The sequence below is a fragment of the Gilbertella persicaria genome (assembly GCF_025201335.1).
Source record: "Gilbertella persicaria strain CBS 190.32 chromosome Unknown B0P05scaffold_18, whole genome shotgun sequence".
NCBI classification, from domain to species: Eukaryota; Fungi; Mucoromycota; class Mucoromycetes; order Mucorales; family Choanephoraceae; genus Gilbertella; species Gilbertella persicaria.
The window spans coordinates 87,350-99,424 of NW_026251979.1; the positions used below are offsets into that span (position 1 = coordinate 87,350).

A 12,075-nucleotide genomic window follows, 5' to 3' on the forward strand; every position below is an offset into this window, starting at 1 on the left:
TTTATTTTATTTTTTTAATTGACACTGGCAAGCGGCGTTTTGTTCTGACGAATGGTAGTACAAAAGCATATGCATTTTTAAGATCGATGTTTATTTGCAATAAAGGTGAATGACTATGTAAATATATAAAATGTAAAAATATGTATAATTATTTCTTGTAAAAGACAACATCGCCCTCTTCTTCGACAAAGCGACATTCCTTCCAGACTCTCCACAAGGCAATAGGGATAGGAGTGTTGTCGCAGTGGTAATGCTTACCAAGGGCCTTCTTGATATGAACAGTAGCTTCTTGAGCATGGTAGAAGGGCATGGTAGAGAAGAAGTGATGGGCAACATGAGTATCAGAAATGTGATGATGGAAGTAGTTGATAATGGCACCATAAGAACGATCAACGGTCAAAGCAGCACCACGTTGGAAGTTCCAAACATTTTCACGGTAATGAGGCAACTTGGGGTCTGTGTGTTGAAGATAAGTGATCAAGACCAACCAAAAGTTGACATTCAAGTAAGGAATCACATAGTATTTAATGACAGTAAGGGAGCCAAAGACTTGTCCGCAGTAACTCAAGAAACCAATCATGGCAATGATACCAGCAGTAGAAGACATGACATCCCAGTATTGGCTTTCATCATAAATATCACAGGTAGGGTTGAAGTGAGAAGCCCAGCCAGGGTAATCTTGACCAGTGACATTAGTGAAAAGGTAAAGAGGCCAGCCAAAAGCGAACATAAGGAACATGCGCCAAAGAGCAACAATAGGTGTTTCATCAAGAGCATCGTGAGGACCATCGGCTTGAGGGTCTTGATCACGAGGAGGCAAGCCAACTTTTGAACGAGTCTTTGGGAGGAAAACCTAAGATACAAAATGATTAAAAAAAATTTTTTTAACCCTAGAAAAAGGTATATACCTGATCTTTTGCCATATGACCAGTAGCTTTGTGATGTCTAGAGTGAGAGAATCTCCATGAATGATAGGGAACAAGTAAAAGGGTATGAAGAACAAATCCAACGCTGTTGTTAATAGTCTATTATAAAATTTAGCAATTTGATTTTGAGCAGTTAACATGTGAATACCTTAGAAGGACTAAAGGCTTGATGGCCACATTCATGACCAAGTACCCAAACACCAGTACCAACAATGCCTTGAACAATCCAGTATACAGGCCAGAGAGCAATACGAGCATAGACATTGGGGATTGTATCGATATAAGAGGCTGCATAAGCCAAGAAGGCAACAATGACAAGATCATGAAGGACATGAGTAAAAGATGTAAATGTATCACGACGGAAGCAGTGAGCAGGGATAGCATCACGGATTTCCTTGATTGTGAATTCTGGGATCTCCCAGCTTTTTTCAATAGCTTCATCAATCACAGGCTTCACAGCTTCATCAGTGCTTGAAACATTTCTCTTTGTTGCCATGATGTCTTTTTCAAGTTAATTTAAGAAAAAGGCTTAAAGAAAAAAAGAAAAGAAAGGTGAAAATCAATTGAAATCAAGAAGCCCTTTTATATCCCAAAAAAACAAAAAAAAAATGATATGATAACGAATAACACATTAAGGAACAAAAACTAAATAGGCTACCGAATTAGAAAACAAGCGGTTTCTGAATTGAAACTCAAGATATGGCTTTTTTTTTCTTCAGATCATAAAAAAAGTGGAGGGCCCCAATTGTTGAATGAAAATTAGAGACAACCAATACAAATCCATTGTTTTAGAACCGACTTTACCTTTCCCGGCTTCACATGTTTATTTACGTTTATTGGTTTGTCTTTTAGTCCCTTTTGGAGTACTAGAAGATCTTCCTTGTCTTCTTGCTGTACTACTACGGCTTGTTGGCTCAGGCGTAGCTTCTGATTTTCTAGCTCCTCTTGAGGTTCGCCTTGAAGGTTTACCTAAGATATGTTAGACAGTGGGGCAATTTTTTCATAAACCTTTTTTTGGGGGTACCAACCTTCTTCAGGTTCGGGCGTCGAGGTAATTGAATCAGCTACGGAATTAGCAGGAGAAGCATCTCTTTTGCTTGTACGGGTACGCTTTGCAGGGGGGAGAACAGGTGAGACGCTTGATTCTTCTTGTGCCGATGATACGGACTGGTCATCCTGCCGATGCTCTGATATCAATTGTTCATAATCTTCAAAAGGCAAGGAGAACTCCATTAAAGCATCTCCTTTCTTTCCTTCCTGCTCCTCCCTTTCTTCTTCTTCTTGTTCTTCGTCTTCCTCTTCCTAAAGAATCGTTTGTTGGCTCTTTTCTTTCTTTGCTTACACTCACCAATTCATCCAAAGCAGACATGCCATAAAATTCACCCAATTTGTCCCATATTTCTTTTATTGAACAAGAAATAGGACTATTCTGATTAAACTGCTTTTGTACGCTTATGATGCGAAAGTGTTTATGGATGCCTGTTGATGATCAGTACAACAAAACGCGACATGCTATCTATTTTACCAACTGGTTTACAACGCGATATGGCATTGAGCAGGGCTAATTCCATACTTGCATCCCATTCTTTTTCCAAGTGACTGTTCTCTTCTTCTTGTTCTTCTTCTTTTATTTTAACTAGGTGCTCAAGCTCTTTAGCATCAATAAGGTCTGTCATGATGAGCAACAAACAACAAGAGTATAAAATTTCAAAAGTGGAAAGACTGTCACACAATATTTATTGGGGTATAGAATGTCTACAATGAAAGACGATACTGCATCCATTGATGTATTGCAGAAGCAGATGGCTGATCGCCTATGTTCATAAAGGCTTTCATGAAAAGCTTGTAAGTTACTTGATCTGCTTCAGTAGAGTTTGAGAAGAGCTTGACAAATGCAAACTGAGAAACCTCTGGTTTGGCTGAAATACGTTGTGCTGATTGGTGATCCAAATGACACAGTTGGTCGCACAGGGAAGTGTTGGATTCTGTCAATTGTAAGCTGGGATTAATCTTGGTTGTTACCATGGATTGGCTGTAACCTGTAGTGGCTTCAAAGATGTCCCAAATAGTCTTGCTTGTCATATCAGGTTTCTTTTCTTGACATGCTTGTACAATATCCCACTTTTTTTGATGCTTGAGTACACGCAGATGAGCCGTGGTTCTTGGATTCAGCCGTAAAAAGTTCTGAACAAGCATGTTGAATGTAACCATGTTCAAATTGCCACTGTGCTTTAACTCTTGAACAAAACTCTCTACTTGTGTCCAATCTTTGCGTGCAATCCAGCCATTCAGCAACGTATTCACAGTGTATTGATCGGGTGGCGTGCTTAAATGAGATAGCATCTTTCTATAAATTTGATTGGCAGCATCCATGTTGTTTGCATTCACAAAAGCCTTGATGAGGATATTATAGGTCACTGAATCAGGCTCTAGGTTTTGCTTTATAAGTCTCCTAAACGCTCGCTTGACGCCTGTGATATTAGGATGAGGTAGTTGAGATGCAAAAGCATTAAGGAGTGAATTGTAAGTAGCGAGTCTATGTAATTCTTTACTGTTGCATTTGCCGTAAAATCGCTTTCTATATTGCATGTCAACCCAGGCTCTTTCCACTCTACGCATATCATTGTTCTCTGTGGCCGCCAACATCATAGCTCGGTAAATGACGGTACTTCCACATCGCTTGCGACTCTCTTGATGGCCACCTTCTCGCACCCAGTTATACAACTGGAAAGCATCTTCACAATCACCACGCTTACCCAAGCCTATGATGACTCGGCCTATACCTTCCTCATCCAGATAGACACGTAGGCTTGATTCTAATGTCTTTAAAGATTTGACAACATATTCTCCAGACACAAATGGGTGACCGTTCTTGTTCTCCAGCCGAAGCAGCGTTTCAACAATCCGAAGGATAGTAGTGGGTGTAAATTTCATCTTGAAACTCGGTTTCAATAACACTTGGCAATCATGGCTTTTGTCTTGCGCAAATTTAGCTGTTAACAGGGCCTTTACAACACGACGATTACTATGAACTGCGTCTTCAAACTCTTGTGCCAAAGCATAGTATTCCTCTACACAGCGATCCCATCTTCCTTGACTCAAAAACCCTTCCATCAAAACTGCATAAGAGTCCAAGTCTTTGCAGCCTTCATTGCGAAGCCATTCGAGACACTGATCTACTTCTCCTCTTTTGACAAAACCTTGTGCCATCATGGCATACGACTTGTTATCTAACCCAGATCCATGTTTCTTTAGGTCTGAAACGACGGATTTTGCCAGCTCTATATCTGCTGGGCCTGTTGTGAATACTTCAATAAAAGCCTTGCATACATCCAGATTGATTTTGTTGTTGGGATTCTCGATATCTTGCTGCTTTAGTATGTTGTATAGACATTGTGTTTGTGAGACAGGCAAATGAGCACCAAACGTTCGTAGGAATATGGAGACAGTAGTTGCATTGGGTTCAATATTGAACTTTTGCATCCACCCAAGTATTGTTTTTAGACTTTCAAGATCAGATTGACGAGACTGAACGTCCAAAACAAAATTGCAGGTCTTTATGCTAGGCACAAAGTCTTTTTGATGACAAACCAAATTGAAAAGGACAAACAGGTGAGAATGGCGAAGTGCTTTAGGTCTGTTGGTATCAGATAGGGTTTCTACGTATGCCTTAAACAACGCTTCTGCTGGTAAAGAAGACGCCTTTTTCCGCCTTAGCTTAAAAAACCGAGTGTATCCACGGTAAAGTGCTGTCGAGATTTGATCGAGTGCCTGAGCATTCCAATCCTGTAACAAAGATTTTCTGAATAGTTCGTCTGTAGCTCTCATAGCTACCAACACATCCTTGTGTTTCTTGGAAGCACAATAGGCAGAGACTAGTTCAGCAAGACAAAAAGACACTTCTTTCGTACTGACTTTGGGATTGGTATTAATATCTCTAAATGCAGCAAAGGCAGCAGATAAATCTTGCGTGTCTAGTAAAGCTGACATGTAATGCCTGTACATGTCTTGCCGCACTATATTGTGTCTTTTGTATTCCTTAAATACTGCGTTGACTTGTGTTGTATTCCCCATATGTCCGTATGCTTTCATGGTCAGCCTACATATGATTGTTGTTGGCCGTAGCCCTAGTTGCTTAAATTCTTCATAGGCTTGTGTTAATAAAGGCCAATGCTTTGACCCCTTTTTCGAGTTTTGTGCGACATGTGCGAGTGATTTCAAGATGTTTTCAAAAGCTTGTATGTCTAGTGATTCCTTTGACATGGACTGGTATTCTTGCCATAGTTCTGAAATGTTTTTTTCGTGTTTTGTTACCAAATCGCACGATTTGGAAGATCCAACGTCGTGTTCCTCGGGCAAAATGGATCGTACTGTAGTTGCAGATGCTGTGTAAGATCGTCGAGTAAATAAAGGTACGATCAAAGGCCACTTGTGTGCGTGTGATGTAGTATTGCCCTGGACAAACGATCTAGGTGGTTGCCAGTGTTGTCGGTAATGACTGAAAAAAGGCCAGGGCTTAATGCCTATTTGTCGCAGTGAACGTAAAGGCTCTCTCAACTGGATAGACATATCCTTTTTCTCTTTTGCATATATTGTCTTTAGAAGAGAGAGAGAGAGAGAGAGAGAGAGGCAGAGAGAAAAAGAAAGAAGGAGAGAGAAAAAAACAAGGTGTTTTTGTTATGGCCTTCAACTTCTTGAACCCCACTGGAATAGCTGGCCCGAAATTGAACTTTTGGTGTGCGCTTAAAAAGTGTGCTGCAAGCCACAGTGACATCACGAGCTCATAAAACAGAGCTTTTTTTCTTCATTGCTTTTTTTTTTCACTTGAATAAAGCAGTTGCTTTATCATATTTTCATGGATCAACAGCTTTTATTTGAATAATAGTAACGCCTTGTTACTTTTGTATAAATAGGAGGATTTCATTTGTAATTAAAGTGTCAAGTGAGTCTGTCCATGTTTGTAAGACAGATTAGTGCTGTATCGTTTAGATCATTCTGTCTACTTCTATTTTGACATAATTGTTATGAATATGAGTAGCAATTCGAGCCTTATTTGCCTGTGTTCACATTGAGTGCTAAAAGCCAAACTTATGTTCAAGGCACTTATTGAATAATATTGGAGTAAAGAGATCAAACATGAAAAGCATTCTATCCCATGATGATATCAATACTAGATCAGTTAAGCTGTAGTTTGGGTAAGTAATCACAGAAGATCTTAACCAACTGTTATAAATAAAACAAGTGTTTTTTTCTTTTGATAAACATCACTGTGTCAATTGAAGAACTTTATGAATTGAAGTGGTATTGAGAAAAAAAATATTCGAAAGTCTTTATTAACAAAAAAAGCTTTTGCTTTTTTTTTTGTTTTCGTGTTTCTTAAACTTTACAGAATGTCGAGAATGATAATGTAAAAATACAAAAGAAAAATAAATCAAAAAGTATGTATAGACATTTAAGCATCATAGGTAGAGGCAGAAACGTTACCACCCTTACCAGTCCAGTTGGTGTGGACGTGCTTACCGGGAGATTCCAAAAGTTCGTAAGTGTGAGCACCAAAGTAATCACGTTGAGCTTGGAGAAGGTTAGCAGGGAGAACTTCGTGACGGAGACCATCGTAGAAGTTCAAGGCAGTAGAAAGAGCAGGAGTAGGGATACCCATTTGAACAGCAGTGGCAATGACGGCTCTCCAGGATTCTTGAGCATCTTCAGTAGCCTTTTGGAAGAAGGGGTCGAACAACAAGTTTTCGAGTTCGGGATTGTTGGTGTAAGCATCCTTGATCTTACCCAAGAAGACAGAACGAATGATACAACCACCACGCCACATCAAGGCAATACCGGCATTGTTCAAGTTCCAGCTGTTATCCTTGGCAGCTTGACGCATCAACATGAAACCTTGAGCGTAAGAGACAATCTTGGAAGCGTAAAGGGCTTGACCGAGTTGAGCAACGAACTTGGCTTTGTCACCTTCGAACTTGGGAGTAGGACCCTTCAAGATCTTGGAGGCACGAGTACGTTCACCCTTCAAAGAGGAGAGACAACGAGCATAGACAGCTTCACCAATCAAGGTAACAGGAATACCACGGTCAAGAGAGTCAATACCAGTCCACTTACCAGTACCCTTTTGACCAGCAGTATCAAGGATCTTTTCAACCAATGGCTTACCATCAGTGTCCTTGTACTTGAGGATATCACGAGTGATTTCGATCAAGAAAGAGTCCAATTCACCCTTGTTCCATTCTTCAAAAGTAGAAGCCATTTCTTCGTGAGACATACCAAGACCTTCCTTCATGATTTGGTAAACTTCACAAATCAATTGCATGTCACCATATTCTAAAAAATAAAAATAAAAAATATTAGATTTGTCATCCTTGAGTCATAAATTTAGTGCACTTACCAATACCGTTGTGAACCATCTTGACGTAGTGACCAGCGCCAGTTTCACCAACCCATTCACAACAAGGAGCACCATCGGGAGCCTTAGCAGAGATATCTTGGAAGATGTTCTTGATAGCAGGCCAGGCCTTGGGGTTACCACCAGGCATCAAAGAAGGACCGAAACGGGCACCTTCTTCACCACCAGAGACACCAGAACCGACGAAAAGGATACCCTTTTGTTCCAATTCCTTAGCACGACGGATAGAGTCAGGGAAGTGAGAGTTACCACCATCGATGATGATATCACCTTCTTCGAGGTAAGGCAACAATTGGTCAATGAAAGCATCGACAGCAGAACCAGCCTTGACGAGCAACATAACCTTTCTGGGACGCTTCAACTTGGCACAGAGTTCTTCAACGGAGTGAGCACCAACAATCTTAGTACCCTTGGCTTCGTTGTTCAAGAAGTCATCAACCTTGGAAGTAGTACGGTTGTAGGCACAGACGGTATAACCGTGATCATTCATGTTTAAGATGAGGTTTTGACCCTATAGAGCATGTTTAATACACACGTATTTCCTTTTTTTTTATGCTATAGATAAGCGACATTACCATGACAGCCAAACCAATGAGACCAATATCAGCACTAAGGACGCGTTATTACATTGCAGATAATAGATAAACTACTTACACAGCTTCAACCATTTTAATTATTTATTGTATAAAGATTAAAAGAAAAAAGAAAAGAAAAAAGAGAAACAGTAATGCTAAACTTGCTAGATTAAATAGTGTTAGGTCTTGGATGATGTAAGAGGTGTCGGGAGCCTGCTTTAGGACTGCTTAATAAAGAATACTTTGTCCGCTCATGTTTTAATCAAAAGGATCTATTTAATTGTCCTTATCTTCAAACCTATTTTGTGTAATCATGGGCTTTGTTGGTTTTTTCTCAATACGGTGTATTATTCTACCCCACTATTTTCCGAATGTTCCCCTTTTTTTGTATAAAAAATACGCGTTTCGTGTTTAAGAAAATAGAAAACATCCTGCCTTTTCCCGAGAACATGTCCGACACCAATTTAAGTTGGGTACTAATCACCCTCAACAGCTTTACGTAATAGTCATGTAAACTATATAAAGGATCGTTTCTTTCTTTTTATGCAAGTGGTTAGTAATCCATTCCTTATCCGCGGAAGCTGCTCTAGAATAAAAGAAACGCAATGCATTAATAATAACAATACACTGACGTGATACAGGAGTTTCAAATTGGCATGATCTACAGCCAATTAGACATGAAAGTTTCTGACTTACATCTTATAAAGCAACGAATAATAGGATAGCAATATTAGGTAAGCCGGGATTTATTGGGGTTCCGTTAACTCAGACTCATCGATGACACGTTCTATTTCTAATTTCAAAGCCCTGTTATTAGACAGAAAAGGTTCATTTGGAAGGTGCTTGCGTAGTCGCGTAGAATAGAGTAGTACCAACGTGAAGTTTTTGTTTTTATTTTTATTTTTATTTTTGATAAAGACATATATAATAATACATGACTTGAAAGAGGGATATATGGGTACGATTATATGTTAAAGCCCATTACATAATACAACCCCATTTTGCCCATCTATTTCAACTTGTGCAAAAAAGAAAAGACAAAGCAATCAGAACCTGCTTTTAGGCTATGTTTTGAAACATTCTTCTATTAGCTATATGTTTAACTATGAGTATCATTGTATGTCAGCTTAATAGGCACTGCTGCTACTTATTTGAGATCGAACTCATTTTTTGGTTTCTGTTTTTCCCTGCCCGCAATTATGTAATAAATCAGCCAGATATTTCTGCCCTGAAAAAGTTTATGTAATTTCACTTTGATACCTTAACACTTAGCGAGATCATCTCGTGTAACTTATTCAATACAACCACACTGAACTAGTTTATTCATTTGTATTCACTTGTGCAGGGGGCAAAGGAACAAATATTGTCTTTGTACCAGAACTGTTTCTACTCATAGCTTGAAGTGTTTCCAAATAACGAATCTGTATAGCTGCTGGTGTGTTTAGGATATCAGCGGCATCACGCATCAGTTTGGCAGCCTCTACTTCTGCTTTCGATGTGATTACCCGGGACTCACCCAGTCTTTTAGCTTCTGCTGCTGAAGATAATGCCATTTGCAGTTCCTTGGAAAGTGTGATGTCTTTGATCAAAGTTGATTCAATCTAATCATGCAACAAAATTAAATTCTGCCCTGAAAAGATTATGTAATGTTACCTTGACACCCCAGCTCTTTGCGATGGGACCTATTATTTCGTGTAATTCTTCAGAGACCGCTTCTCTGTTCTCAATAAGATCCTGTACAGAATGTCCACCACAGACATCACGCAAAGAAGTGCTTGCTCTATAGTTGCATTAGACAAAATACATCCATGGCGTCAAATGTACCTTTCAACAAGAGCATAACCAACATCAGTAACATTATACGTAGCCTGGTAAGGATCGACAATGTGCCAATATATAACAGACTCCAGGGTCACACTCACATTATCCTACACTAACTTAACATTATGTATTGTTCCTTTATGTTTTACCTTGGTAATGACATCTTGTTTAGGGACTTCTGTTACTTGAATGGTAATATCGACTTTCTTCATTGCTTCAGTAGCAGGATTCACTTTTACAAGGCCTGGATCTACGCACTTGTAAAATTTACCGAATTTTTCAACAAGTCCAACATTTCCTGCCATTGATAAGTTTCTGTTTTTGTTTGTAAAAGTGTGTTTTACCTTGCCGAACTTCTTTGTAAGGGTTTGGACAGCATACAATACAAGGAAACTAATGAAAGTTCAGCATGAAGTCTATTTATAAAGACTTACTGATCCAAGGAACCCGATTGAGTTTCCAATACATGTCATCATTGTCTCATAAAATCCCTACACACAAGTAAATTTAACAAACATAACTCAATATGAGATCAAATATTACATGAGGGATATCTTTACTGATATCCAATTCTCTTGCATAAGAAGGTTGAACACCTCGAACTGCAATACCAACAGTAGCATCGTCTATAGATCAAAACTGTTAAATCTATTGACTTTGAACTACACTGTTTTTACCTGCTTTAGAATAACTCATATTATTTTGAATGAAAAAGAAAGAGAAAAAGAAAAAGTTGTTTAAATGAAAAAAAAAAAAAAACTCTCACAATCAAGAAACAACTTAGCACAATTCTTTCATGTGATAAAACTGCTTAGCATAAGAGCTAAGCAAAAGCTGATCACGGCTAAGCATTGTTGTACAAATCACAAAAATGCATAAACTGTGCTTTTTCACACAACATATTTATCTCGCTTTTTTTTTTAAATTTCTTCTTTATCAATGACAATTAAAATTACAGACGATTCTGCTCCTTTGACTGATTATCCTGAAAGTGGTGAGCCATCTCTTTCTGTTGGGCCTTCGTCGGGACCTTTAAGACAACAAAAAGGAGAATTTGCTACTGAAGGTGTACAGCCTAGCTTAGCCTTGGAACTTGATATTAGCACCATCGAGCATGTATGTATACCATATATACATAAAATACTCACTTGAATACAATAGGGGTGGTATGGTAATATGATGAACGGATTAGGTTCAATCTTGGGTGCCTTAGGCTCTGTAAGTCAACCTATATAAATTATTTATTGTTACTTATTGTCTGCAAGATACCTTGCTGTATATGTTTCCCCAACCCTTATAAAGCCATAGACCAAGGACAAGTTGGACTTGTATGCCGCTTTGGAAAGTTTTATAAATGTGTTGATCCAGGTCTTGTCAAGGTAAATGGCAACTCATCTCATTCTTTTTTTTTGATTCATACAAAATAGCTCAATGTCTGCACAGAAAGCTTAAAGAGAGTAGACATTAAGATACAAGTAGCTGATATACCATCACAATATGTCATGACAAAAGATAACATCACTGTTCGTATTGATAGTGTTCTTTACTGGCATATTGTTGACCCATATCAAGCGTCTTTTGCTGTAAAGAATGTACAGAAAGCATTGATTGAAAGGTAAGCATAAATGCTATTATCCAAATTATTCATGGCATTAGAACCCAAACTACACTTCGTCATATTTTGGGTGGAAGGGTTCTACAAGAATGCGTCGAAAATCGAGAAGCAATTGCTCAAGAAGTACAAGATATCACAGGCCGTGTTGCTTCTGATTGGGGTGTCAAGGTAATATTAAACAGTAAGCAAAGAAAGGCAATATTTACAATGATCCAGATCGAGTCCATCTTGATCAAAGATTTCAATTTCTCAAAGGAACTTCAAGAATCTTTATCGGCTGCTGCTCAAGCTAAACGTAAAGGTGAATCCAAAGTGATTTCTGCAAAGGCCGAAGTAGACTCTGCCAAACTGATGAGAGAAGCAGCTGATATTCTAAATACACCAGCAGCTATGCAAATTAGATATTTGGATACATTGAATAATATTTCGAAGGCTCCAAATGCGCGCGTTGTTTATTTGCCTCCTAGTGAACAAAACGCAGTTTTGGAAGCCAACGGTAACTCTTCATCGTTTGGCCCAATGAAAGCACAAAATTACCTTCAAATATCAGAATAAAATATTTACTAATTGTGTATGACATAACCTATCCTAAATCAGGTTCAAGTTGAATACATCGAACATGATTGGCTTGCTTTGTGATTTATGTTTGAAGTTATGAATAAACCAAAATAGTACACAAAACTCAAAAACAGATCTGCATAGAAAGAAAGGGGGCTGTTTCATGCA

The 12,075-nt window shown here is 38.7% G+C and overlaps 6 protein-coding genes across 6 annotated transcripts; 1 reads left to right on the top strand and 5 right to left on the bottom strand.

The window, feature by feature from the left end:
- Positions 1-59: 59 nt before the first annotated feature.
- B0P05DRAFT_77743 (delta-12-fatty acid desaturase) lies at positions 60-1,754 on the bottom strand. Its single transcript, XM_051583859.1, has 4 exons — positions 1,731-1,754; positions 1,075-1,668; positions 909-1,025; positions 60-853 (listed from the first exon to the last, which is right to left on the bottom strand). The coding sequence occupies exons 2-4, from the start codon at positions 1,420-1,422 to the stop codon at positions 149-151; spliced, it is 1,170 nt and encodes a 389-aa protein (XP_051435191.1). The 5' UTR covers positions 1,423-1,668; positions 1,731-1,754; the 3' UTR covers positions 60-148.
- Positions 1,555-2,513, bottom strand: B0P05DRAFT_77808 (uncharacterized protein). The gene is made up of 5 exons (XM_051583860.1): positions 2,456-2,513; positions 2,275-2,405; positions 1,955-2,228; positions 1,731-1,895; positions 1,555-1,668 (listed from the first exon to the last, which is right to left on the bottom strand). Exons 2-4 carry the CDS (start codon positions 2,293-2,295, stop codon positions 1,750-1,752), a joined length of 441 nt encoding a protein of 146 aa, XP_051435192.1. The 5' UTR covers positions 2,296-2,405; positions 2,456-2,513; the 3' UTR covers positions 1,555-1,668; positions 1,731-1,749.
- On the bottom strand, positions 2,385-5,728 carry B0P05DRAFT_77638 (uncharacterized protein). The gene is made up of 2 exons (XM_051583858.1): positions 2,452-5,728; positions 2,385-2,405 (listed from the first exon to the last, which is right to left on the bottom strand). The coding sequence occupies exon 1, from the start codon at positions 5,493-5,495 to the stop codon at positions 2,682-2,684; it is 2,814 nt and encodes a 937-aa protein (XP_051435193.1). The 5' UTR covers positions 5,496-5,728; the 3' UTR covers positions 2,385-2,405; positions 2,452-2,681.
- A 491-nt stretch (positions 5,729-6,219) lies between these two features.
- B0P05DRAFT_540113 (6-phosphogluconate dehydrogenase, decarboxylating) lies at positions 6,220-8,054 on the bottom strand. Its single transcript, XM_051578032.1, has 4 exons — positions 7,993-8,054; positions 7,914-7,947; positions 7,321-7,849; positions 6,220-7,256 (listed from the first exon to the last, which is right to left on the bottom strand). Exons 1-4 carry the CDS (start codon positions 8,004-8,006, stop codon positions 6,379-6,381), a joined length of 1,455 nt encoding a protein of 484 aa, XP_051435194.1. The 5' UTR covers positions 8,007-8,054; the 3' UTR covers positions 6,220-6,378.
- Positions 8,055-9,232: 1,178 nt separating this feature from the next.
- Positions 9,233-10,430, bottom strand: B0P05DRAFT_579087 (uncharacterized protein; the record flags this gene model as incomplete). Its single annotated transcript, XM_051581897.1, has 7 exons — positions 9,233-9,514; positions 9,567-9,693; positions 9,738-9,781; positions 9,884-10,032; positions 10,169-10,213; positions 10,295-10,360; positions 10,412-10,430. 7 exons carry the CDS (start codon positions 10,428-10,430, stop codon positions 9,233-9,235), a joined length of 732 nt encoding a protein of 243 aa, XP_051435195.1.
- A 226-nt stretch (positions 10,431-10,656) lies between these two features.
- Positions 10,657-11,977, top strand: B0P05DRAFT_540124 (uncharacterized protein). The gene is made up of 6 exons (XM_051578033.1): positions 10,657-10,850; positions 10,896-10,952; positions 11,000-11,113; positions 11,162-11,349; positions 11,391-11,517; positions 11,566-11,977. Exons 1-6 carry the CDS (start codon positions 10,674-10,676, stop codon positions 11,902-11,904), a joined length of 1,002 nt encoding a protein of 333 aa, XP_051435196.1. The 5' UTR covers positions 10,657-10,673; the 3' UTR covers positions 11,905-11,977.
- The last annotated feature ends 98 nt before the right edge of the window (positions 11,978-12,075 follow it).

Coding starts and splice junctions, on each gene's coding strand:
- B0P05DRAFT_540113 (XM_051578032.1), bottom strand. Junction 7,850..7,913: donor TCATTGGTTTGGCTGTCATG/GTAATGTCGCTT, acceptor CATGCTCTATAG/GGTCAAAACCTCATCTTAAA. Junction 7,257..7,320: donor GATGGTTCACAACGGTATTG/GTAAGTGCACTA, acceptor TTTATTTTTTAG/AATATGGTGACATGCAATTG.
- B0P05DRAFT_77743 (XM_051583859.1), bottom strand. CDS start 1,422: ATGGCAACAAAGAGAAATGTTTCAAGCACTGATGAAGCTGTGAAGCCT. Junction 1,026..1,074: donor AAGCCTTTAGTCCTTCTAAG/GTATTCACATGT, acceptor ATTTTATAATAG/ACTATTAACAACAGCGTTGG. Junction 854..908: donor GTCATATGGCAAAAGATCAG/GTATATACCTTT, acceptor TTTGTATCTTAG/GTTTTCCTCCCAAAGACTCG.
- B0P05DRAFT_77808 (XM_051583860.1), bottom strand. CDS start 2,295: ATGTCTGCTTTGGATGAATTG. Junction 2,229..2,274: donor TGTCTGCTTTGGATGAATTG/GTGAGTGTAAGC, acceptor ACGATTCTTTAG/GAAGAGGAAGACGAAGAACA. Junction 1,896..1,954: donor GACGCCCGAACCTGAAGAAG/GTTGGTACCCCC, acceptor AACATATCTTAG/GTAAACCTTCAAGGCGAACC.
- B0P05DRAFT_77638 (XM_051583858.1), bottom strand. CDS start 5,495: ATGTCTATCCAGTTGAGAGAGCCTTTACGTTCACTGCGACAAATAGGC.
- B0P05DRAFT_540124 (XM_051578033.1), top strand. CDS start 10,674: ATGACAATTAAAATTACAGACGATTCTGCTCCTTTGACTGATTATCCT. Junction 10,953..10,999: donor TCTTGGGTGCCTTAGGCTCT/GTAAGTCAACCT, acceptor ATTGTCTGCAAG/ATACCTTGCTGTATATGTTT. Junction 11,518..11,565: donor CTTCTGATTGGGGTGTCAAG/GTAATATTAAAC, acceptor ACAATGATCCAG/ATCGAGTCCATCTTGATCAA.